The sequence below is a fragment of the Callithrix jacchus genome, chromosome 13, assembly GCF_049354715.1.
Source record: "Callithrix jacchus isolate 240 chromosome 13, calJac240_pri, whole genome shotgun sequence".
In the NCBI taxonomy this organism is placed as follows: Eukaryota; Metazoa; Chordata; class Mammalia; order Primates; family Cebidae; genus Callithrix; species Callithrix jacchus.
In genome coordinates, this window is record NC_133514.1 from 32,280,110 (window position 1) to 32,306,333 (window position 26,224).

The 26,224-nt window shown below is 34.7% G+C and overlaps 1 protein-coding gene across 26 annotated transcripts in view; it reads left to right on the plus strand.

The window, feature by feature from the left end:
* The window catches only part of WRN (WRN RecQ like helicase), a 151,298-nt gene that overhangs the window by 75,925 nt on the left and 49,149 nt on the right, over positions 1-26,224 (plus strand). For all 26 annotated transcript variants that reach the window (XR_013525612.1, XR_013525615.1, XR_013525608.1 and 23 more), the window contains 5 exons: positions 791-873; positions 4,935-5,041; positions 14,348-14,535; positions 19,018-19,192; positions 22,825-23,006. Coding sequence is in view for 18 of the 26 variants with exons in the window: in XM_078347446.1 (XP_078203572.1) it covers positions 791-873; positions 4,935-5,041; positions 14,348-14,535; positions 19,018-19,192; positions 22,825-23,006 (735 nt within the window). In the remaining 8 variants the exon portion in view is untranslated. The remainder of the gene's footprint in view (positions 1-790; positions 874-4,934; positions 5,042-14,347; positions 14,536-19,017; positions 19,193-22,824; positions 23,007-26,224) is intronic.

The window sequence follows — 26,224 nt, forward strand, 5'->3', positions numbered from 1 at the left end:
AGGATAAAGGAATGTCTCATAGATCCCACTTAAGAGAAATTTGCCAGCCCTTAGGAAGAGTAGATTGGGTTTGCAAAATACAATAGGGCTTTCTTTTTATCTGTAGTCTTTAGTGAGTCTTCCTCATTTTTCTCTCTGAAGAGATAAGCAATCTCTGCTTTTCTAGTCACAAAATAGAAGATGGTTACTTCGTAACTCTTCTTTTTAAAAAAACATGTAGCAGGTCCTGCCACTTTCAGAAACTGGTTGTTTCATCAAACCTCCAGATTTCAGGACAGCGATTACTTGGCTTGACTTTAACACAGTGTTTGGCCCAATCTGTTTTAGGCAAGACAGCAGAATATGTAGAATAAACATGAATGTAGGAAAGCAGGGATAGTGGGTTATAGTTCTCAAGAAGGAGGGTGGTGTGCAGGCAGACTGATAAACACTGTGAAAGGTTTATTAGAGGTTTGACCAGTGAATCCAGTAACTTTAGTTTCCTAGCTAGACTGCTGGACATCAGAGCCTGGCTTCCAGTGTCACCTTAGTGCTAAATACTCCCTGACAGGCATTGCCACTTTCAATTTTGATGCATAGAAGAGAAATTAGAGAACAAATGTATGTGAATATTGTCTATACACATGCATAGATGTAGCACTCTTTTAGATTTCTGTGACATAAAATATTATATCAAGAAAAAAATCCATCAGATATTTTGATTTTAAGTTGTAATTCCTTGAGATGATTGTTTTCTTTATTGTTAATATGTTTCCTTTCCTGTTTGTTTTTCTTTTGTTTGTTTTTACAGAGGCAAATATCAGATTGTATATATAACTCCAGAATACTGTTCAGGTAACTTGAGCCTACTCCAGCAACTTGAGGCCAATATTGGTAAGTGATTAAGAAGGAGCTCTGCAAATACTTACTGAGTTAATCTTTAAGGTTAAATCTATGGATCAACACTGGGATTTCACTTCTGTTAAAGTTTATTTGATACATTATTACCTCCAGGAAATCTCTTGACTGTCCAACTTGGTATTTCACCTATCTTATCCCATGGTATTCTATAATTCCTTTTGTTATAGAAATTAGATTCTGTTATCGTAACTACCTGTTTATATATCTGTTTTCTTCTGCTAGGCTATAAAGTTTTCAAGGGAAAAATAACACTTTTTAAAATTTGTATTTCCTCAGTGTGGTGCTTGGCACTTAAACATATTGCTGAATGAATGTTGAATCTTTGGTTCTATGAAATTTTAATTTATTTGTTTTTCATGTTCAGTATCTAAATTAAGTCAATGTAGTGGTTTTCTACCTTCTTTGTTCATAAGAATCACTTTTCAAACTTAAAAAAAAAAGTAGGTAACCCGCAACCTTGGAAATTCTGATTTAACAGGACTGGGGCGGCACCCGGCATTGGTGGCTTTTCACAGGTTATTCTGATGTGTAGCCAGTTGGAAACCACAGTACCTTTGATTATTTGACACTAGTGAGTATAATTTATTACATAAAATAACAAACTTAGATAAGTCAGAGTTTATTTCCTAGAAAGTGTAAATAAAGAATTAGTCAAAAGCTGATAGTGCTTTTTTTTTTTTTGTACTCAAAACTATTTTAAGCCTCAGTATAATGAGACCTCGTCTCTACAAATAATTTTCTAAAAAGTTGGCCGAGCCTGGTGGTGCATGCCTGTAGTCCCAGCTACTTGGGAGGCTGAGGTAGGAAGATTGTTTGAGCTTGGGAGGTAGAGGCTGTGGTGAGCCACGATCAGGCTGCTGCATTCCACCCTGGGCAACAGAGTGAGACCATGCCTCGAGAAAATTTTTTTTTTCTTCTTGGTGGTTAGACACTGCTCTCCAAGAATTGCAATCATGGCTTCTATTGCAAATGCCCCTATTTCACACCTTCAGTCGACCTAACCAAATTTGGTTTTTCAGTATCATATGATCTTTTTGTATAATTGTATATTGAAATAATTCCAGATAGGTTAGGCTTTCAAATTGCAACATCCGTTTAATGGTTACTTTTATGTAACTGTCAGAAAGCATTTGATAATTTTTCTAACAATGTATGAAAACAAACTTGTATCTTTTAGTATGTGTTAAAACTAAAAAAAGAATGAGGGCAGTGTGGTGGGGAGGTGGGGGGTGGCGATGGCTCATGCCTGTAATCCTAGCACTTTGGGAGGCTGAGGTGGGCGAATCATAAGGTCAGGAGATTGAGACCATCTTGGTTAGCATGATGAAACCCTCTCTTTCCTAAAAATACAAAAAATTAGCCAGAAGTGGTGGTGCGTGCTGGTAGTCCAAGCTACTTGGGAGGCTGAGGCAGGAGAATCACTTGAACCGGGGAGGCAGAGGTTGCATGCAGTGAACTGAGATCACGCCACTGCCCTCCAGCCTGGGTGACAGAGCAAGACTTCACCTCAAAAAAAAAAAAAAAAAAAAAAAATGAGGGCAGCAATGAACATTTCATTAAATATATTAGCAATGAGTACATTCATGAGCTCTTAAACTCCCTTATTGACATACTGTATTTTTTGCCCTTAATGAACAATGAATTTGATATATTTCCTATTAGGTTATATGAAGTTCTTGTGAATATTTCACTTTGGGTTAAGCATAACTACCCCATATGTAAGTTTCATGGGTTGTATTGCAAAAGCTAGGGTGTATGTCCATAGTGGTCTGGGTACATTTTTACTATTTGCTGTGTTTCTGTGATAGTGTTAAATGAATAATAAGCTGAAGTATTTAAGCAAATACTTAATACTTTTGACAAGTACTTAAAACTCTCTTTTTATTTTTTGTAATGGATGAATTATGAACACTGCAATAATTAGAGCAGCATACTTTGCTTTTGATGGATGAAAATGTTCTCTGGTTGACTCAGTGTTGAATAAAAAGGGATACATTAAATAAAAATTATTTTTGAAATATTTTCCTTTGCCTTTTGTTGCAGGAAATTGTACAATGCTTGCAAAAATGAATATATGCAGGATGTTATTTGTACAGCAGTCTGACATTTAGCTAATCAGATTCCTCATTTTTAGGTAAATGTTAAATTACTTAAATAGTCTGGATTTTTAACAGAAACAGCAAACATAATTTTATAGAGAGGCTTCTTACAAACCAAACTTTTAACTTAAGTGAATGTTGGCAAAAGCTGGTCTAAATTGATTTCGAGTGACAAGGTTTAGCTCCATTAAAAGCTAGTTTGTCAAACCTGTAACTAAAGCTTTTAAAACAAAGGAAAGTTTTAAAATAAAAGAGAACATCCTCTCTGTTTTTAACCTGTTTACTTTAAAATCTGGGCTGAAGTAGGAGTATTGCTTGAACCCAGGAGTTCGCTATCAGCCTGGGCAACACAGTGCGACTCTATCTCTTAAAAAAATAAATAAATAAATAAACGAGCTGAGCATGGTACCTGTTGTAGTCCCAGTTACAAAAGAAAGAGAGAAAAAAGGAAGGAAGGAATAAGAAATAAGGAAAGAAAGAGAGAAAGAAAATCAGTCACTCAGATTTAGTTTCTAAAGCCAAATAATTATAGTGATAATATTGAATTTTTTCCAGCCACTCAATAGTACCCAGAGAATTTTGATACAAATAACTGACTTTGCACCTATGTTTAGAAGATTTTTTGTTTGTTTGTTTTTGGCTTTCTTTCTCCTCTCTACTCTCTTAGGACTGTTGTAGCTTGTAATCTCAATGAACTGTAATTGTTTATTTGCATGTCTGTCTCTTCTTTTAGAATTGGGAACTCCTCAGGTTATGGATTGTATTTTATCAGTCTCTTTATTCCTAGAAAAGTATTTAGATAATATTTATTAACCATAATAGTAGTGTTAGAATTTTTAAAATTGACCCCGTTTTTGTGTGTGCCAGGCCCTATTTTAGCATTTTATATGAATGGTTGAATTTAACCTATTGAGCATCTAGAAAATGCTAGGTACTATTATTATCCATATTTTACTTGTGAGAGGACTGAGACTTGGAAAGTAACTTGCTTAAGGTAATACACATGGCAGGTGATGGAGCCAGGTTTTGCATCTGAGCAGTCTGACTTTAGAGCTTTTTAATCATCTTCCGCCTAGTGTTCAAACGTTATTAATGCTCAGAGAAGTATCAAGGAATGATCATGCTCATTGAAGGAAAAAATTATTCTTATGTATCAGTTTCTTAATTGAGGGCAAAAGCATGACTGTTATGACTGTTACTACTTTGAAAAATCTGAAGACATTTTAATGGATGATTTTACAATAAAATCCTTTCTGACATGCATTACAACACACTATTGATTCCTTTTCAGTGTGTGTGCCTGGTGTGGGGGCAGAGTAGAGAAGTACTAGAGGAAGAAAGAACAAGTTACGTTTCTTCTTACCTACTTTGTACATCATGTGGTTTAGTTCTTCCCATACCATTTTACATGAGAAAATGTGGCTGTCTTCCTGTGCCCTAGCCTGGCATTTCGGAGGACTCTCTGCAATGTGATATGTGATCAATCATGGATGGTGATGCAGTTAATTTCGGTAGAAATATGCTGACTCTTTTTATCTCTTTTAATGGCTAACACATGAGATAAAATTTAAAGTATTACCAAAGAGAAATGCAGGTGGTTCATGTGTTATAGTTTTGGGGACAAAGTCACAGTAAACAATTCATCTCTCCAAGGAATAGTGATGAAAGCTGAGATCCAATAAATGTGTTGTTTGGATTAATATATAAATATTTCCTTTTAAAATTCTTAAGCCTTTTATTCACATATCTCCCCTCTCCCTATCCCAATAATGATTTTTGGTGTTAATATGACGGTATTTATGCTTATGTTTTTATAGGAACCAAATACTTTGATTTTAGTTATTTATTCTCTGTTGGAGATGTAAATGAGTTTATGAGTTTATTTTTTCCTTTTGAACTATATCTTTTCCATTATGTGTTTTTCTTTTTTTATAGGTATCACACTCATTGCTGTGGATGAGGCTCACTGTATTTCTGAGTGGGGGCATGACTTTAGAAATTCATTCAGGGAATTGGGCTCCCTAAAGACAGCACTCCCATTGGTAAGCTTTCAAGTCTAACGTCCCAAAAGGGAGTGGTCAAAAAGCTGATGACTTCTTTATAAAAGAGCAAAGGGATAATATAAAAAGAGAACTATTTTATTATTGAATTCTAAAGCTGGCATATAATCTGTTGAGGAATACAGTAGAACAAAGCTTGACAAACCTTTTCTGAAAAGACCAGATAATGAATATTTCAAGCTTTATAGGCCACATGTAGTCTGTATCACATATTCCTCTCTGTGTTAGTAACCCTCTAAAAATGTAAAGGGTTACATTTTTCACTGGTGAGCCATAACAAAACAGGCTCTGAGCCATATTTATCCTAATGTCTTCTCAGTGAGCTTTCATCCGTATGTACTTTTACTCTAGAACACTGTGAAAGCCCAGTTACCCCTTCTTGTATCACACTGAAAACCTAAAATTTGAACTATTTTACAGATATTTTTATTAAGGCTTTCAGTATTAGAATTTCTCTTTCTTTCCTAATTATAAAAAACAGCAACTTTTGGTTGGGCGTGGTGGCTCACGTCTGTAATCCCAGCACTTTGGGAGGCTGAGGCAGGTGGATATCCTGAGGTCAGGAGTTCAAGACCAGCTGGTCAACATGGTGAAACCCCATCTCTGCTAAAAATACAAAAATTAGCTGGGCGATGGTCACAGGTACCTGCAATCGCAGCTACTCAGGGGGCTGAGGCAGGAGAATCACTTGAACCCAGGAGGTGGAGGTTGCAGTGAGCTGAGATTGTGCCATTGCACTCCAGGCTGGGCGACAAAAGTGAAGCTACATCTGAAAATTAAAAAAGCAAATTTTTACATGAGTATTCTACATGAATGGTTAAAAAACCCACAATACTAGTGCTGTTTATTTTTTATTTTGAAAATTGTAGATTCACAAGAAGAGAGGTCCTGTGTACCTTTCACCCAGTTTCCTGAACAGTAACATCTTGCATAACTATAGTACAATATCAAATCTAAGAATATGACATTTGTATAGTATCTAGAGTTTATTCCTACTTCTCTAGTTTTATAAGTATTCTTTTGTATGTTTATGTATTGTTCTATACAGTTTAATCTCATGTACATTTGTGTAACTGCCACTGCAGTCAGAATACCAAATGTTCCCTTACCACAAAGCTTCCTGGAGCTGTTCTTCCCACCCCTAGCCCTAGCTACTGGCTACCACAAATCTGGTCTCTATTTTTAAAGTTTTGTTTCAAGAATGTTATATTCATGGAATCATGCAATTTGTCACCTTTTGGAATTAGTTTTTTCCAATCAACCTAATTACCTTGAGATCCGTCCAAGTTGTATGTGATCATATGTTGCTTAACAATTGGGCTATGTTCTGAGAAATGTGTGTATAGGACATTTCATGGTTGTCTGAACATGTACTTAGACAAACCTGATGATAAAGCTTACTGCACACCTAGGCTATATGGTAGAGTCTGTTGCTCCTAGGCTGTAAATCTGTATAGTATGTTACTAATAAATACTCCAAGCAATTTTAATACAATGGTAAGTATTTGTGTGTCTAAACATACCTAATGTAGAAAAAGGTACAGTTAAAATACAGTATAAAAGATAAAAGATGGTATACCTGTATAGGTGCTTCCTGCGAATGGAGCTTGTAGGACGCGAGTTGGTCCAGGTGATTGAATGAGTGGTGAGTGAATGTGAAGGCCTAGGACATTACTGTACACGTTGTAGACTTTTAAGTATAACTTAGGCTACACTAAATTTATTTTAAATTTTTCTTTAAAAATTTTCTTTCTTCAATAATAAATTAATCTTAGCTTACTGTAACTTTACTTCATAAACCTGAAAAAACTTTTTGACTTTGGACTCTTGTAATAACACTTAGCTTAAAGCATGAGCACATTGTACAGCTGTACAAACATTTTTTTCTTCCTTGATTAATGTATTCCATAAGCCTTTATTTTAAATTAAAAAAAAGTTTTTAAAACTTTTTTGTTAAAAATTGAAATACAAACACACACATCAGCCTACACCTGCACAGGGTCAAAATCATCAGTGTTGCTCCACATCTTGTCTCACTGGAAGTGCATGGAGCCGTCATCTATGATAACAGTGCCTTCTTCTCCTAGATACCTCCTGAAGGACCAGCCTGAGGCTGTTTTACAGTTAACTTTAAAAACTAAATATGTAGAAGGAGTATACTCTAAAATAATGGAAAAGGGTATAGTAAATACGTAAACCAGTAACATACTTGTTTATTCTCATTTATCAAGTTATGTACTGTATATGATTGTATGTGCTGTGCTTTTTAATGACTAGCAGTGCAGTACGTTTATTGACACTAGCATCACCACAAAGATGAGCAGTGCCTTGTCCTAAGACATTGTGACGGCTATGACATCACTTGGTGATAGGAATTTTTCAGCTCTGTTATAATCTTATGGGACCACTGTTCTATCTGTGGTCTGTCATTAACTGAAATGCATTAAGTACAACATGACTGTATTTCGGAAGTCTGTTTTTTATTACAGAGTATTCCATGGTACAGCTGTACCACAGCTTAACTGTTTACCTGTTGAAGAACTTTTGGGTTGTTTTCCAGTTTTTGGTTATTATGAATAAAGGTGCTGTGAACATTCGTGTATATCTCAGAGGTTCTTCAATAGGTGAATGGTTAAACAACTTGAAAATATAAAAGTTTTCATTTCTCTGGGATAAATGTCCAGCAGTATATTTTTAGTTTTTAAGGAATTGCCAAACTGCTTTTCCAAAGTGGCTGTACCATTTTACATCCTATCAGCAGTGTGTGAATGATTTGCCATCCTTGCTGCTGTTTGTTGCTGCAACTGTGTTTCATTTTAGCCATTTTGATAGGTGTTAAGTGGTATCTCGCTTTTAATTTGCATTTCTCTCATGGCTGATGATGTCGAATGTCTTTTCATATGCTAATTTGCTTCTGGTGAAATTCCTCATATAATTGGAATGCTTGGCTTTTTCTGTTGAGTTTTATGAGTTTAAAAAATACATTGTAGATATAAGTCCTTGGTCAGATATGTGGTTTTAAATATTTTCACTTCGTAGCTTGTCTTTTCATTCTTTTTACCATGTCTTTCTCAGAGTAAATATTTTAAATTTTAGTGAAATCCAATTGATCATTTCTTCTTTTATGGATAGTGTTCTTCACCTACCTAGATCCTGAAGACTTTCTCCTGTGGTTCTTTCCTAAAATTGTTACAGCTTTATGTTTTAGGTCTGTGATCCATTTTGAGTTAAATTTTGTATAAGGTGTGAGGTTTAGGTCAAGGTTCATTGTTTTCCCAATAGATGTTAAATTGCTGCAGACCCCTTATTGAATAGATTGTCCTTCCCCTATTACATTGTGTTTGCCCCTTTGTTGAAAGTCATTTGAGTGCATTTGTGTGGGTCTATTTCTGGGTTCTCTAGCCTGTTATTTTAATTTGGAATGAATAAATAAAGTTGGCTTATGTTTAAGTTTTCTTGTAGTAGTGAGGCAGTGGTGGCCTCTGAGCCCAGGATTTCATAGTTGTGTGAGTGAACTGTGTTATAATTTGTTCGTTATTCTTTTGGTAGATTGTCTAGTTCAATTTCATTGCTCATTAATCTTGCTTATAGATAGAAAGTTGAGAGGCATCCCAAAAATAGTTTCTTTTGTTAGCTTATCTCACAGAGATTTGGTTGGAGCAGATATTAAAACAGAACGAACAAACAAAAAAAAACTAGTTAGCCAGTTTATATTGAGGAAAAATCAAACTGTGTGAATTGAACTCCGATGATGTGGCTTGCCTTGGGTCAGATTTTTGTATCATGGTTCAACAAGGTAGCTATTAAAATCTTCATACTACTTGAAATACTTCTTCATAGTCACATAGGACAGCATACACTCCTGGATTTCTTGTTTCCTTACTGTCTCTTTATTCTCAGCCTCCTGTTTGTTTCTTCTCATCTCTCTGCCCTTTTAATGTTGGCCTTCCAGGAACCTTAGTCTTTGGTCCTACCTTTGCACTCACTTCCTTGGTGATATTACCCAACATACAGTTTTATTCTATTTTTTGAGACAGAGTTTCATTCTTGTTGCCCAGGCTGGAGTGCAGTGGTGTGATCTCAGCTCACTGCAACCTCCACCTCCTGGGTTTAAGCGATTCTCCTGCCTCAGCCTCCTCAGTAACTGGGATTACAGGTGTGTGCCACCATGCCTTGCTAGTTTTTGTATTTTTAGTAGAAACGGGGTTTCACCATGTTGGCCAGGCTGATCTTGAACTTCTGACCTCAGGTGATCCACCTTGCCTTGGCCTCCCAAAGTGCTGGGATTAAAGGTGTGAGCCACCATGCCTGTCCTACAATTTTAAGTACCATTTCTATACTGAGAACTCCCAAATTTACATCTCCATCATAGACTGATACCAGCAATATATGAGTGATCCAGTTTTTTTGCCTCTTTGCCAGCATTTGATGTTGTCACAATTTTTTCATTTTAGTTATTAATAGAATATATGTACATATATATATGTGTGTACATACAGGCACACATCTGTATAACCACTCAACATGCCTCTGCTGAGATGACCAACAGGCATCTCAAACTTAACCTCTTCCTAACTGACCTCTGCTCTTTCCTCACTTTCCTCCATCTTGTTCATAGCAACTTCATTGGCCAAAATTTTGGAATTTTCCTCTTTTTCTCATAGTCCACTGTATATTTAAATAGTAAGGAAATCTCATGAGTTCTCAGAATATATGCAGAATTAGATCACTTCTCTCTTGATCCCTGCCATTCCCCTGGTACAAGCCACCATATCCTTAGAGCCTCCTGCTTTCACTTTTCCCGTCCTTCATTCTGTTTCAACATAGCATCCCGAGTGATACTTTAAAAATAGAAGTCAGATAGATCATGTCTTTTGCACAGAACCATCTAGCAGCATGCCATTTCACTCTAAATAAAGGCAAAAGTCCTTACTATGTATTACCAAGCCTTATGTGAACTGAACTTCTGTTTTCTCTCTGATGTCCTCCTCTACTCCCTGTTTCCTTGTTCACCGGATGCAGCCACACCACCCTCCTTGTTCTTCAGACATTCCAGGCATGCTCCAGTGCCTGGGCTTTGCTCCTGCTGCTTTCTCTGCCTGAATATGTTTCCCCTACATTATCGATAGGATGTTTCCCCCTAATTCTCTCAGGTCTTTTGCATTTAGGCCGTCTGGGCCACGGTATTTAAAATACCGAATTAGTTCCCCCTCCCACATCATTCAACATTCCTCGTAAACCTTTGCTGTTTTACAGATAGCACTATCACTGTTAAATTTACTGTGTTATATTTTGTTAATTTTCTGAGTCCTTCCCCAGAATATTCTTTGTAGGGAGGAGGTTTTGATGGTTTGGTTTATAAAATCTACAACAATACCTGGCTCATAGGAGGTGCTCAATACGTAACAGGGTAAAGGAATGAATGAATGAATTCTGATGGTAAGACTGAGAATCAGTAAAGTGACTTTCCAGAACAGGTAGTGAGCAGTATAGAGTTGGGCCAGAAGTAGCTACACCATATGACATCATGCTAGTTTCTAAAGCAAATGATTTGAAAGAGGCATAAAACTTAGTTTCTGCCGTCAAGTAGCTCATAATTCAGTAAAGGAGTTTAGATTCATACTCATAAAAGTAGGAGTAACAGTATCAAACAATAAATGGTGTTATGAAGTGGTACAAATAATACAAAAAGATGAACAGTGTCAGTAGTACATGTAATAGGATAGAAGGGATTTCTATGGTGAAAGTCACTAGGCACAGTATACCTGGAGGACTGATTTCCATTAATTTAAAATGGTTTAAAGTAAGCTTTTGGAAACTAGGAAGATTACTTTCTGTAATCCTTTCCTAGGCCTTTGATTCTAGAAGGATTGTATTAAAGGAGTTTTAAATATTTTATACAGTTCTTAAATCTTTTTTAGTTTGAATTAAATCTTTTATTATGTCTGGCCATGGACGTCATTGGATCATTTTCATTTCTTGGGAGGATTAAAGCACATTCCTTCTGTTGAGCCTCCAGTGCAGGGAGGGTGTTGGCCAAGCAATGGCTGAGAAAACCTTTTTCCCCTGGTGTTTTCGAGAACTCTCTTTATTAGCTAAGTGGCGAGACATGCCACCTGGTGGTTATAGTACTATCATTTTTCCCACTGCTCTTGGTGCTTTTTTTCTCCTTCTGATTCCAGTTATACTAGGACAACAGCTGTAAACCTAGAATGTTTCGCACAATATTATTTCAGTAAATTCTAAAACAGCAGAGATCACTAAGCTGTTTGGCACAAAGACTCCTATTTGGAGGGAATCAGACAAAGTGAGTCTGGAGACAGAACAGCCAGGCAGAAAGCTTTGCATCAGTCTTAAAGTTCTTTACATTTCAAGTTAGAGGAACTGTGAAATCTATGAGACATGTGGGGGTTTTCCACTACTTTCTCCCCAATACCTATCACAAAGATTAAGACATAGTAGGTACTCAATAACTATTTGGAATGAGTGAATGAATGAATGAAGTATGTGTGATGTTATGGGGTACAAAGTTAGAATTAGCCACATGACCTGTATTTAGAAGCAGGTGGAATACTTACAATTTCCTCAATCTGTGGGCACTACACCATTGAAGTATATGTTTAATAAGATCTTTCTAAATTTATAGTCATAAGATTAATTTATATTTGGTTGTTTGATTTAGTAAAACCTGATGCCTGTTAAAAAAGAAATTAAGACCTGCCAACTTAAAGAATACATTTGTGAGTTAAGAAGTAAGTGGCAGTATAATTTGCTACCCAAAGCAGTTTGCTTCTGAAAATTAAAGAGTTCAAGCTATTAATAATTATGCCGTGACTGCAGGCATGAACTGGGAATGTTCCAGCAAACGAGGATGTATTTTCACCCTTCTCATAGCCTGCCTGTGTTGTTTTTAAGCTTCACTCTAGTTTATATATTTTAAATGTCATAAAATACCACATATTTATAAGAGAAAAGGTTCTATTCATTGCTGAAGTGGAAGTTTATCATTAATTTTTAATATATTCTGTTACTTTATTTTCTAATTGTATAAACAACATTCTTAGCTGTAACTTTCTAGAATGTTGAGGCAAAAGAGTAAATTTATAGTGATTTTCACTGTTACCAAATTGCTGGGATAGGGAATTTCTGGTAGCAAGATGGGAATTTTTAAGTTGGAAGGGTCTAACAAATCATATAGCCCTCTCCATCTCATTTTTTGGGCTGAAAAGACTGAGCCCTTGCAAATGTCAGTTGCAAATCTGGGAGTAGTACTCAAGTCTCTGGAGTTCTTATATAGAGTTCTTTTCAATTATTGCAATTACAATATTTGAAATAGTTGAAACTTTTTGAGTTCTTACTTTATTTCATGCATTATGTTCAGCACTTTACATGTTTTATCTCAGTTGATCTTCACAACTTTATGAGATTGGCACTGTTATTGTAGCCATTTTATAGATGAGGAAACCAAAGCTTAAGAGCTCAAAATCTCCCATCTAGTAAGTGGCAAAAACAAGATTTCAACTCAACCAATCTGATTCCAAGACAGATTTTTTCCAGTATAGTGCCATTCTTTTGCCTGGTTTTTCTGTTCACTTCTTAAAGATGTGTCATGTGTCACGCGTATTTCCTTATTTTCATATATATATTACCTGTCCACTTATACATTATATTGCTTAGAAACAAACCCAACCTTCTTTTCTTATGGACTGTATCCTGAAAAACACTGTTTTTAATATGCAGTTAAACAAGTATTTCATTAGTGCATTTATATAAATTATTTGACTAAAACACGATATAAATTATTTGACTAAAACAGTGGTGAAAATGCTTTATTGTGAGATTGAGAATGTGCATATTCTAAGAACTTCTGCTTTTTAAACTTCCCTTATTCTCGGCTTTATATTTATTAGTAGCTGTGTATTAATGGAGGTACACCCATGTTAGGGCTTGATTAGAGAAACCAGTCTCTTTATAGATTAGCTTGTTCATCTCTAAGTTTCTAGGCAGGCCCTATAAATTCAGAGAACAATCTGATTGTAAGCCAAAAATCTTTGAAATTAATTTTGGGGTTGCCTTTTGAAATAGTTTCACAAAATGCAAAAATGATGCTCATTACGTAGTCACATTAGTTTTGATTTAATTTTTTTAATTTGAAAAAAATTTGAGTTTGGAGATAATCTGTAATTCACTAAAGTTATAATGATTGTAAAAGTAGTTTATAATTTTTAATAAATTGATTTTGTTTTAATTTTGAGTCATAGTCTACAATTTCTTCTTTGCAAATTGGTAAATTGGTCATAAATTTCCACTTATATACAAGATAATTGCTGTAGTTTGTTTGTAAAATAGATGCAGATCATCTGAAGAGCTATTTTATGAGAATATTGTTTCTTGTATTTGTCATGAGCCAAAAAAAATATTTTTAAGAAAGTTATATATTCTTGATGAGAGAACAGCTGACAATTTAGAGACAAGTCCATTTTTTGTGATTATAAATTAATACCATAGTTAAGTGTAACTTCCTATAATAATCTGGACAAAAATATGAAATCTAGTTTTTTGAGAGGTGTATTGTTACCATACCTTAGAATTTCTGGAAGATGACATACTCATATGTTTCCTGATAACTGTTGAGTCTCCTGCTCTGTCTGCCAATTCAGTCAGGAAGTTCTTGCTAACAATCAATTAATAATACATGTTTTACTTATACATGTTTCCTATATATAGTATGTTATTGATTATCTCAGTAAACTGAAGAGAGGGTCATTGGAGCTTTGCTTCTAGATTTGTGAAAGCTGTAAACCTATATATTTAACAGGAGGCCAAAAAAAAAAAAGACTTAATTGTTTTACATAGTAAGATTTTCTGTGATTTGAAGTGTTTATCATTTGTGAATCATATATGAATCAACTTTAAGGCATAATATACACCCTGCTTATATCAACACTATTTCAAATGTAATAAATGTTGAAAAATAATAAATGGAGAAGTAGATAGTTAACAAGTAGGCTTAATTTAATAAGACAAGGTAAATTGCATTTGGAAACCTTGTGGATTTAGTGTTTTATTTAAAGGATTTCTGATTTAAAAAAAAATAAATATTGTATCCAGAAGGCTGAAAAACAAGTTAGTACAGAGATTTTTTTCTTTACAAAAAAACTTAACATTTGCGTCTTTGACATTGTACCTCTGACCGATGTCTTACCAGTCTTTTTGTAAGAAAGCAATAGACATATCGGGAATGAATGAGTTCTCTCCTTTTTTAAATATCAGTTTTACTTCATTCAGGTTCCAATTGTTGCCGTTACTGCTACTGCAAGTTCTTCAATCCGGAAAGACATTGTATGTTGCTTAAATCTGAAAAATCCTCAGATCACCTGTACTGGTTTTGATCGACCAAACCTGTATTTAGAAGTTGGACGAAAAACAGGGAATATCCTTCAGGATCTGAAGCCATTTCTTGTCAGAAAAACAAAGTAAGGATTTAATGGTTGATGAATTTTGGTAATCGTTTCCTTTTTCTTTTTTTTTTTCTTGACAACTTACGTATTTTATGTTATTTATGATTTCCTTCTAATGCATATTTAATATTTCAAATTCCACCTAGTTTTGGTTCAAGTCAAGCATGATGTTATATAATCAATTCAGTGATTGAGAATAGTCTATTTTTTTTTTGGAGATGGAGTTTCACTCTTGTTACCCAGGCTGGAGTGCAATGGCGCGATCTCGGTTCACCGCAACCTCCGCCTCCTGGGTTCGGGCAATTCTGCCTCAGCCTCCTGAGTAGCTGGGATTACAGGCACATGCCACCATGCCCAGCTAATTTTTTGTATCTTTAGTAGAGACAGGGTTTCAACATGTTGACTAGGATGGTCTCGATCTCTTGACCTCATGATCCACCCTCCTCGGCCTCCCAAACTGCTGGGATTACAGGCTTGAGCCACTGCGCCCGGCAAGAATAGTCTATTTTTAAAATCAGAAACTAATTCTTCTAATAGTTTAATATCCCATTCTGTTGCTTAAACAGGGCATATATTATGTTTTTTTAAAATTAATTTTATTAATTTATTTATAGAGATAGGGTTTCGCTGTCGTCAGGCTGGAGTGCAGTGATGTAATCACAACCCACAGCACCCTCAAACTCCTGGGCTCAAGCAGTCCTCCTCTCAGCCTCCCAAGTAGCTGGAACTACAGGCTCACACCACCATGCCTGGCTAGGACATATACTCTTAATGATTGACAAGTAAACAAGCAAACATAAAATGACTTTTTCATCTGAATTATGTCTAGTTTACTAATTACTTAACTTCAGTCTTAAGAATCTTAGGAAAGTTATCCTACAAACACACTGGAGCATGTATAGTGTTTCAGAGACTGTCATAGGCACTTTATATAAGTGATCTAATTTAATAAGGATTTAATAAGGATTAAATTAGATCATTTATATAAAGTGCCTATGATAGTCACTTTAGTTTCTGTCAGTAAGTTACATATTATTTTCATTTTACTGATGAGGAAACTGTCATTAATACTTTTTTTTCTATTTATTTTGTTTAAAGCCATTATATATATATATATATATATATATATATATATATATATATATGTTAAGAAGTTTTGTTGAGCTTTACTTTCTGATATCTGCTTAGTGAAAGGTTTATAATTTTTATTTCATTTTATTTTTTGAGAGGGTGTCTTGCTCTGTCACCCAGGCTGGAGTGCAGTAATGCGATCCTGGCTCACTGCAACCTCTGTCTCCTGGGTTTAAGCTATTCACCTGCCTCCGTCTCCATAGCTGAAATTACAGGTGTGTGCCACCACGCTCAGCTAATTTTGTATTTCTTAGTAGAGACGAGGTTTTACCATGGTGGCCAGTCTGGTCTCAAACTCCTGACCTCATGATCCGCCTGTGTCAGCCTCTCAAAGTAGTGGGATTACAGGCGTGAGCCACTGCGCCTGGCAGCACTTTCCTTTTTAAAGCAGTTTGCCTTTTTGTGTATAATATTGTCCTCCTGTTTTTCTGATACCTTGATCCTCTTAAAATATCCTATGCAAATGTTTCTTTCTGTTTTTTATGTGGACTCTACTAATTGAGGTATTTGTTACTTTTTAGTCCTGGCTCTTATAATTTCCCCAACAAATATCCGCCCTCCCCAGTGCCTCTTGTTGCTTTCTGTGCACAGTTTAAAAATTATCCTATGAAAACACATACTTAATTCTGAATCCTTTTCCGGAGCTTTTTACTAGGGAGTAAAGACCAGACTCAGTGTAACATTCAGCATTATCAAAGATCTTGATATTTAATAGATTTTTTTTAAAGCAGATCAGGAAAGATTTTGTACCCATATTTAATCCTCTAAGAAGACTTAGGATAGCAGGAAACCATTGAGAGTCAGAACACTTTCTGCAGATCTTAGGTGAAAAAAATTTTTCTCTTAATGAGCAGTGAGGTGGAGGCTAATTAAGGCTTTAGAGCATCATTGCCCTTTAGTTTCATCTTCTTCACTTTAATTCTGCCAAATTCCTTTGTTTATCAGTATTAACATCTTTTTTTTTTTTTGACAGAGTCAGTCTCTCTTACCAGGCTGGAGTGCAGTGGCATGATCTTGGCCCACTGCAGCCTCCAACTCCCGGGTTCAAACGATTATCCTGACTCAGCCTCCTGAGTGGCTGGGACTACAGGCGCGCGCTACCATGCCTAGCTAATTTTTATACTTTTAGGAGAGACGGGATTTTACCATGCTGGCCAGGATGGTCTTGATCTCATGACCTCGTGATCTGCCCACCTCGACCTCCCAAAGTGCTGGGATTACAGGCATGAGCCACTGTGCCTGGCCTCAGTATTCACATTTTTTTTAATCCATTGAGCTAAGGTTAGTTTCTTAAACTAACCTTATTTTGTTAAAGTCTTAATTATAATGTATTCATAATACATTTAAATGAAATAGACAAACCTCTCTTATGTAATCTAGTGGTTGATTAGATTAGATTAGAATTTCCCCCCCTCTGAAAATTAAGAAGAAGTAACAGTCTTTAGCAAATCACTTGGCATAGTAATGACTCCTTTTGTAATAGGAATTTTTTACTCTTTTGATTTATCTGTTAAATAAGTTCAAATTTTTATGTATTTTCCACCTTTTAAAAAGAAGAGTGCTACATGGTCAATATCAATTTGAACAGCACTGATGCATATAGATTGAAAAGGGCTCCAATTTTTCAATTCCATTGCTCAGTTGTGGTCACTGTTGGTATTTTGGCATTTAGTTATATAGACTTCTTTTCTCTGACTCTACAACTCTGCAGATGTACACTTACAGTTTTTTGTTGTTGTTATGTTGGTACAGAAATAGTTGCATACTATAATCCATTATTTCTGCAAATCTTTTTTCATTTAAAGTATCTTTACTATCTTTCCATATATTGTGTTTCTTAAATTAGAGCCTTAGTATGTAGGATATTACTATATCCAGGTTTTGATGAGTAGTTTTTTCTTCTTTGAAAACATGTTTTTAAAATAAGATTTTTTTTGTTTTTGGAGACAGAGTCTTGCTGTATGCCCAGGCTTGAGTGCTGTGGTGTGAGCTCAGTTCACTGCAGCCTTTGCCTCAGTGATTCTCCTGCCTCAGACTCCTTGGTAACTGGGATTACAGGTGCACACCACCATGCTCTGCTAATTTTTATATTTTTAGTAGAGATGGGGTTTCACTATGGTGGCCAGACTGGTCTTAAACTCCTGACCTCAGGTGATTGGCCTGCCTTGGCCTCCCAAAGTGCTGGGATTACAGGCAAGAGCCACCACACCCTGCCTTAAAATAAGATTTTTATACGCTAAAAAAAAAAACCTTATATTTTTTTCACTCCATTAAGTAGTTTACTGTGAATTTTTGATATTGAAGCCCATTTGGTTGCTGTCAAAAATAGCTTTGAGCAGATTAGTCAGTATGACTCTTAAAGTGAAATTACTGCCTTTTTTTCCTCTGCTTAAGTTTTCGGTGGCTTTTGCCATAGTCTTTAAAGGTTTTATAATTTTTTTAATGTTTAATTTTTAAGCATTTGCTTAATATCCCATAGTATCAGTGTACATAATGATGAACATTTAGATGATTTTTTACTGTTATAGTTTTGCTGTGAATATTTGTTTACATTTATCTTTTGGCTGATAAGCAAATATTTCTGTAATTAGAATCCTAAAATTGAAATTAGATCAAAGGTTATATGCATTTAAAATTAAATAACTTTTCCTAAATCTAAAATAGTATATATATTTTTATATTGCAGCATCAATGAATGTATTTATATAAATGAATATTTTTAGACATTAAGGAAAATGTTCTGTGGAAATAGAACATGGAAATTGTTTATACTTCTATGGAAATTGTTTACACTTTTAATAAAGCATAAGTTTTGGTAACAGATAATAGATGTTTTCTAAAACATTCAGTCTCAAGATTATTAGTAAATACTTCTTGGAACTATAAAAGCAATCTTTCAATATTATAAGGAAGCTCTTGCTTTAGTAAACATTTAGAAACTCTTCTTTATTATCGTAAGAGAATAAGAACAGTGTAGCAAATTTTATACATACTCCCACGTAAACCCTCACCAGACTAATTGTTAATCTGGCTCCTTGCATTCCCCAGAGTATTTTTATGTTTTGTTTATAAGTTTTTATCAAGGTTTTAGCTAAAACAGATAAATCTCTTTCTGGTTTTAGCTTTAATTTGAACCAAAACAGTCAAAACTGAGTTTTGGGGACTTCACACAATTTATTTGCACATTTGATTCTCCATAATGTTTTAAATTTCCATGCACTTAAGTATATCATTATTTTTGATAGGCTTTCTTCCTTTAGTCTTTTGTTTAGAAAATAGAAAGGAAAAATGAAATAAGATAAAACCAAAACTGGTCTGAAGCATATACACAGTATATACATTTGCTCTTTTATTCTTTTTCTTTAGTACCCGCTGGGAATTTGAAGGTCCTACAATCATCTATTGCCCTTCCAGAAAAATGACAGAACAAGTTACAGATGAACTTAGGAAACTGAAACTATCCTGTGGAACATACCATGCGGGCATGAGTTTTAGCAAAAGGACAGACACTCATCATAGGTTTATGAGAGATGAAATTCAGGTATGAGGATCAATCATCATTGCTCTCTGTTGCTCATAGTGGAAACAGATATTTCTCAAATGTTTATTTACCAGATCTTTATTGAATACTTTCTTTGTATTGAACAAAAAACAGTCCCTCTGATAAATGTGGGAGAACAAACTTGCAGATTAGTATAAACAGTAGCCTGTCCCTAGTGCTTAGGTGCACAGAGGAGGGAGCATGAGCTCTGTCGAGATAATTGTGCAATGGGGATGGTCCATCCGGGAAAATGCAATTGGAGTCCGAACATGTAAAGAAAACTTGTTCAAGTATGCCAGGCCAGTAGGTGATGAGGGAAACAAATTGGTTTAGAATTACAGGAAGGACTAGCAGGTACAGAGATACTTTATGAGAGTGTATACTGGGTTCAGGAAATTGTGACTGGTTTGGAATGGTTGGAGGGAACGAGAATGTGGGGTAGGAATGGCAGAAAGTATGGACCAAGAGGCAAACTATAAGAGACTTGGGAGGACAGTTGAATGGATTGGTTGGCCAGGTTATAGATGGCTCTAAAACTTGTAAAGAAGCAGGCTGGGCTTGGTGTCATACACCTGTAGTTTTCCCCGAGTACTTTAGCCTTAGAATTTTTAGTTTAAATAAAATTTTATGTAATAGGTAAAATGGATTAAAGTAGAATGACTCTGGCTGAAGTTGATGTGAGGGAAAAGGAGGTCCAAGAGCCTCCAAACTTTGAGGACAGTCCCTGTTGGGGTCTTACAATCCTTGGAGTGCCACAGAATCATTTGAAAACCATCATGATATATTACTCTTTGTTTTTGAACAAGATAATATTATTATAGAAACAGTAGACTGGCGGCAGTAAGTTGGATTAATTTGAAGAAGATTAACTGAAGAAGGGAAAGGGTATCGATGCAGTTATTGTGAAATTCTACAGTTGAGATTCCTGTCCTGATTGGACTGGCTCAGTGGGTATCTTAGAAAATGTTTGGAAGGATTTAAGTTCAAGGCACATAAATAGGTTTAAGTCAACAACTTGACACTGTCAGCATGAAATCCACACTCTGTCACTATAAGCCCAGGGAACAGCCCTCCTCTGAAGTTAGGAATTTTAACTTCAGCTCTGGCATTTTCTGTCCCACTGGTCATCCATTTCCTCTCTATCCATCTTTTCTTCTGTTACTAAGTTGTTACCCATCCTCAGCTGTTGTTGTTGAAAAGCTTATCTTAAGTATATTCATACCCACTCTCTAGAAAGTTCACTACACATAATCATGCTGTAATGCATACTTGCCTGCAAGCATCTAGTCTCTCTTTTCCTTCTTTCCAAGGATAGGAATACTATTCACAGCTGTTAGAATAGAAATTTTGTCCAAATTCTTGAGTGTTTATATTTTTATTCTGTTTCAGTCTCTTCAATATTGTCAAATAAAATTCATTAGTTGCTACTGCTACTGCTCTTAATAATCAATCTTCAATTTTTCTATCTTAATGTATTAGCAATTATTCATTTAAAGTAAAACATCTCCTAAAACATGAAAGAATACAAAGTTGATTCGAATTACATTATGACAAGAGACTTTATTGGATGCACCTGATTTTCCTGCCAATACGCAGCTTTATGAAAACATTAATGCTTTGAAATATGGCTTAGGAAACTTCACAATGATCATTAATTACACCTAATTTCTGGAAGAGTATACACATGTATGTGTTACTCTATTCTCCCTTTCTATGACAAGATGTCACAAATTTTTATCCACATTATAAAAATTAAAAAGTTGATATTGTTTTTTTCTCCCTAGGCTGATATCAGATATTGTTTGATCTGACAGCTGGCCCGATGTACTCCTTTGACATTACAAAGAATTCACAAACTTCATATTTGCATTGAAAGTTCTCAGACACTTTTTGAAGATGATGAAAATATGTTTCATCATCTATATAGAATAGTCAGGTGCTCTTGCAATTGATTATTTGCTACTGAGAATTGAATATCTACTGAGTGCATAATGTATAGAATTCTAGATATTCACTTTGCTGTGTTTTTACAGTTGATACTTACCTTAGTGTGGGTCTAAAAATGGAGGTGAAATCTGTAGCTCTTAATGTCTTAGACTGAGTGATGCTTAGAATCTTAGATTTTCTTTTATAATTTTAGAAAATGTACTTTTCTTTCTTATTTTTATAATCAGATCCAACCACATTTGCATGTAGATAAGCATTCTTACTTTTAATTCTCACTTTTAGTTTTGTATCTTTTTGTATTTCATTTCCCATTTCAAGATGCCTAAATCCTTTCCTTTTAGGAATGATGTTGTGAATGAATTATTTCATAAAATATCTTTATACCTGAGAGTTTATAAGGATAGTTTGAATATCATGTCTGTAAAACAGGTTGATCTCACCTAAAAATATCATATAATGAAAATTAGAATTATTATTGTATTGCTTATTCACTCTTAAATATAGCAAAATTGCCAAGTCTTACTCAGCCAAAACTTTTACTTAGTATGATATTCATTTCTAAATTTACTTTTTCTCACCTTTCTTAGACTTTCTTTTACTTATTCAGCATTTTCCTCCTTTCCTCCCTCCTTTCTTTTCTTTCCTTCTTTTTTCTTTCATTCATATTCCTGGTCCATCTTAGCATGTAATCTTTCTTTATTAAGTGGCATGCAAATAGGTCTACTGTGCTTACAGTGAAAAGCTTCAAGACCTCATGCTTTCCTCACTTCTGTCTTCTACTCGCAACCTTTTTAGCTGATTCTTTTGATGCTTACCACTATATCTTGCCATAATTTACTTAAATGGCTCCTACTTAATTTTTTGTTTATTTGTGTATTAGATGTAGGCATTATCTATCCAAAAGATGAAAGTTTAGCTCTCTTTCACATTCTTGACTGTTCTTTTTTCTTCCCTTATCCATGTATTTCTAACCCCTTTTTCTCCTATTATGTTTATATCATAATTTTGGCTAGATCAGTGTGTAAGATTTACATAATTATTACTCTGTAAGTGCCCTTTATAATCTCTGAGCCATGTAGTATATTATGGCTATTTTTCTTTCTTATCTATTGGTATTTTTATTGTTAATACTTTAAAAAAATCTTTTCTATGTCTTATCACTCATTCTTCCCTAAAATTTCCCACAATTGTGTAAACTTATCTTAGTATATTCATACATTTGAGACATTCTATCAATTTTATCCTCTTAAAGATGCAGAGATAATGCATCATGTTTCATCCTACTATCTTTAATGAGAAGCTTCCATCTTAGGTTAGTATTAAGAAATTGTTAAAATACTCTTCAATCAGGTAAGGACACTTGAAACTTCATTGTTATATAAAAGTTTTCTTTAATACAGTAAATATTTTGAGTCTCTTTTGTGTCTTGTATTCATAGGAGTTCCGATAAACCACTTTATTTATAATTTTTTATAGAGAGTGAACAGAAATCCCATTTCTAGTCACCAGTCCTTAACTTGTAAATTGGGCAGATAATCTATAAATGATTGGTTGAAATCACATTAAATTCCATTTTATGCCAGGGACTTAAGTTAATGAACAAATTTTTCTTACAAAAAGGTATAGATGTAAGGCTTTAGTTCTGCTAAATATGTTTGTCAAACTGTGTTGTGATTTATTCTCAGTGTGTCATAGCTACCATAGCTTTTGGAATGGGCATTAATAAAGCTGACATTCGCCAAGTCATTCATTACGGTGCGCCTAAGGAAATGGAATCATATTATCAGGAGATTGGTAGAGCTGGTCGTGATGGACTTCAAAGTTCTTGTCATGTCCTCTGGGCTCCAGCGGACATTAACTTAAATAGGTAAAAAAACATTTATTGTTTTTACTCTTGCAGATTTCTTTCTTTCTTTCTATATAAACCTCAAAAATATTTGAGGCTATTTCCAGTATTCCAAGTAACTAGTGAGTGCATTTAAAGTCAAAATCCTCCCTGAATCCAGAGGACATGTAAGAAGAACATTTGTGGTAATAGTTGCCACTTGGAGGAGATGAGCTAATTTCAGCATGCCTTAGTGTGAGAAATTAACTAAATCAGGACAATACTTGGGCCTGTAACAGAGATCCTATGGAATACTTTCCACCATTGTGCACTAATGAACTGGTTCTTTTCCTCTCAGATTTCTATGTCTTCAGCCATAGTTACTTCAGCTACCATTGATTTTGTTACTGATTCTTTCTTCCCATGCTACAGTGGTGATTATTCCAGAGGAATTCTCCCAGTCCCTGTTTGACTCTTGTTACCATTTGTTTCCTTGGTTAGTTCCGTCAGACCATACCAGGTCACTGATAGACTGCCATAAATAAATATTAAGTATTCAGTGTTTAAGTGCAGGAGAACCATTCCACTTAAGTATTCAACAAGTAGTTTGTTGGCACTTAAGTTCTGTGAGATTTTTATTGTAAAGGAAAACTTCATCTTGCAAAGATTTTCTGATATTCTTTGTGTAGCTGAATGAATTGAGATCTTGAATGGACATATTAGGTCATTTTAGTAAAATGATAAGAGAATGCCTCCCACTACAGTTTTTGTTTTTATGCATCATTAAACAATGTGTTTTGAGTGCCCACTGTGTTCCATGAACTATACTGTGTGTTGGAAATAGAATAGTAAAGAAAAGCAAAGTACCTGCTTCCACAGAACTCAGTATAATGGGAATGGTAGTTCTTTAGAGAATCATATAACTATAGATACATAGGCTTCATTTTACTATTCTCCTTTTGTGTTTGAAAATGTCGACAATCAAAAGGTTTTAAAAAGGAGTCATGCAACATATTTAAAATTATAACTGTGTTAAGTGTTATGAAGGGAAATTGCATTGAGTAGTGAGAATATATAAGGGTGTGTGGTATTTACCAAGTTAAATGATCAGATAAGGCTTCCTTGTGGAAGTGATAGTTCAAATCTGAAAGAAGAATACTGATTAATTAGATAAAAATGATGCAAATTTTAAGGTTTTCCTTCTGAGTAGTCAGTAGCTTTTCCTTCTTAACTTAGAAGATGACAAAACCATCCTTTTTTGTACAGAACAATTCTTGTTTTCCTTTGGAAATGTATCTGTCAAGCTTCTTATGAACTAATTTAAATAATTGGGATACAACACAGCTGTACATGCTGCTATTAAATATGGGCTGTATCAAGCATAAGTTGATTCCTACCAATTCTGCTTTTATATATTTTGTTAAAGGTACCGAGTACATTAATGTCTAGTTTTATATTGTGCATTTGAAGGTTCATCAATAAATACAGTTTTTATTTACCTGAGTCTTAAAAGATATTTTAAATGGTTATCTCATTAAGAGTTAACAGGAGGAACAGTGATTCAAATCAAATAGTGGTGCCAGAAACCCATACTTGAATTTTTAGTACAGGCAGGTTACTCTGCATCAATTCAGAGGAAACTAAAATTATAGGGTTAATCAGGATAAAAAAGAATTGAGCAAGGATTGTGGAGGGATCTGTATCATTCTGGTGACACACCTCTTCTAGAAAAAGCTAGAAAGTCTAAGAATAAGTGAGGTTGCTTGTTCTCACCTGGAAAGGTCAGTTACTCACAAAATTTTGAGAGTCTATCTTATGCCATAATTCTATCACTGAGAAAAGAAACTTTTCTAGTCATCATGTAATCTTCATGTAAATTTGTATTTTTAATTGCAGAATTCATACCACAGGCCAAGTCCCAATGTCCGCATTTGCTCTTACCTTAAATAGTCAAACCCCAAAGTTATAGTGATCTTTTTTTAAATGAGAATAATTTGCAAAATAATCTCAGTTCAATAAATCTTTCACTGGATTCAACGGATTTCTATGACCGGTTTAGAGTTTTTCTTATTTTCAGATTGTTTTTATTCTGTGGAATATTGGACTTATTTTTGTAGTCCCAGAAGAAGAATAAATATTTATTTATTTGCTGTTATGAGCTGTAGTTTTGTGTTGTCAAATTTGTTACTGACACTTGATAAGTTAAATATAGGTCATCTGAACCAAATACAAAGAAGGACCCAGTTCTGAGAGTGTGGATGTTTGTTTTATTGTTGTTTTTTTCTATAGGAGAGGAACAAGGTAAGCTAAATAAATAAACAAAATAAAGCAAAAACGTACTGATTTTTAGCCCTTTATCTGTATTTTCACTTTCTGTAGTTTTAGTTACTTATAACCACATTCAAAATATTACATAGAAAATTCCAGAAATAAACAATTCATAAGTTTTAAGTCACTGGTGGTTTTGAGTAGCGTAATTAAATCTCATGCCATCCTACTCAGTCGGCCTGAACTCCCTTAGAATCATCCCTTGGTCTCGTATATTCACATTGTATTTACTCCGTCTGTTAGTCACTTGTTGCAATATTGCAGTGCTTGTGTTCAAATAACGCTTATTTTACTTAAGAGTGGCCCCAAAGCACAAGAGTACTGTGCCTAATTTATATAATTTTAAAAATTTAATTTATAAATTAAACTTTTTCATTGATATGTATGTACAGAAAAAAACATAATACGTATAGAATCTGGTACTGTTCTGTGGCTTCAGCCATCCACTGGAGGTCTTGGAATATATCCTCTGTGGATAAGGAGAAACTGTATATGGTTAGTTAACCTAGGAGCTAGGGTCAACTGTCGGAAGAGATTTTGGGGATAATTACGTGGAAGGTCATGGTGGCTGGTGGTTTCCCATAACAAGAATGTTTTTGAATAACAGATCCTTTGTGTATACAGACTTTCCAGAACTCCTTGAGAATTATACAGAGATATTTAATCAGTCAGAAGTTTGAATAGTCAAAATATTAGTGAGTGAAGTCTATTTGATGAGGATTTTACTAATGCTATTCCTTAGATATTATAAGTAAATTGTTGTTTTCTTTAGAAATATCTGAAACCCAGTTAACACAGATTTTTATTTATTCTTGCAAAGATATGCAACGTTATTTGGGAGATTGTTGTCATCTGCTATTTGATATTCACGGGCTTTCTTCACAGAAGACTAGAAATTAACAGAGTCACAATGAATTATGGCAACATTAACT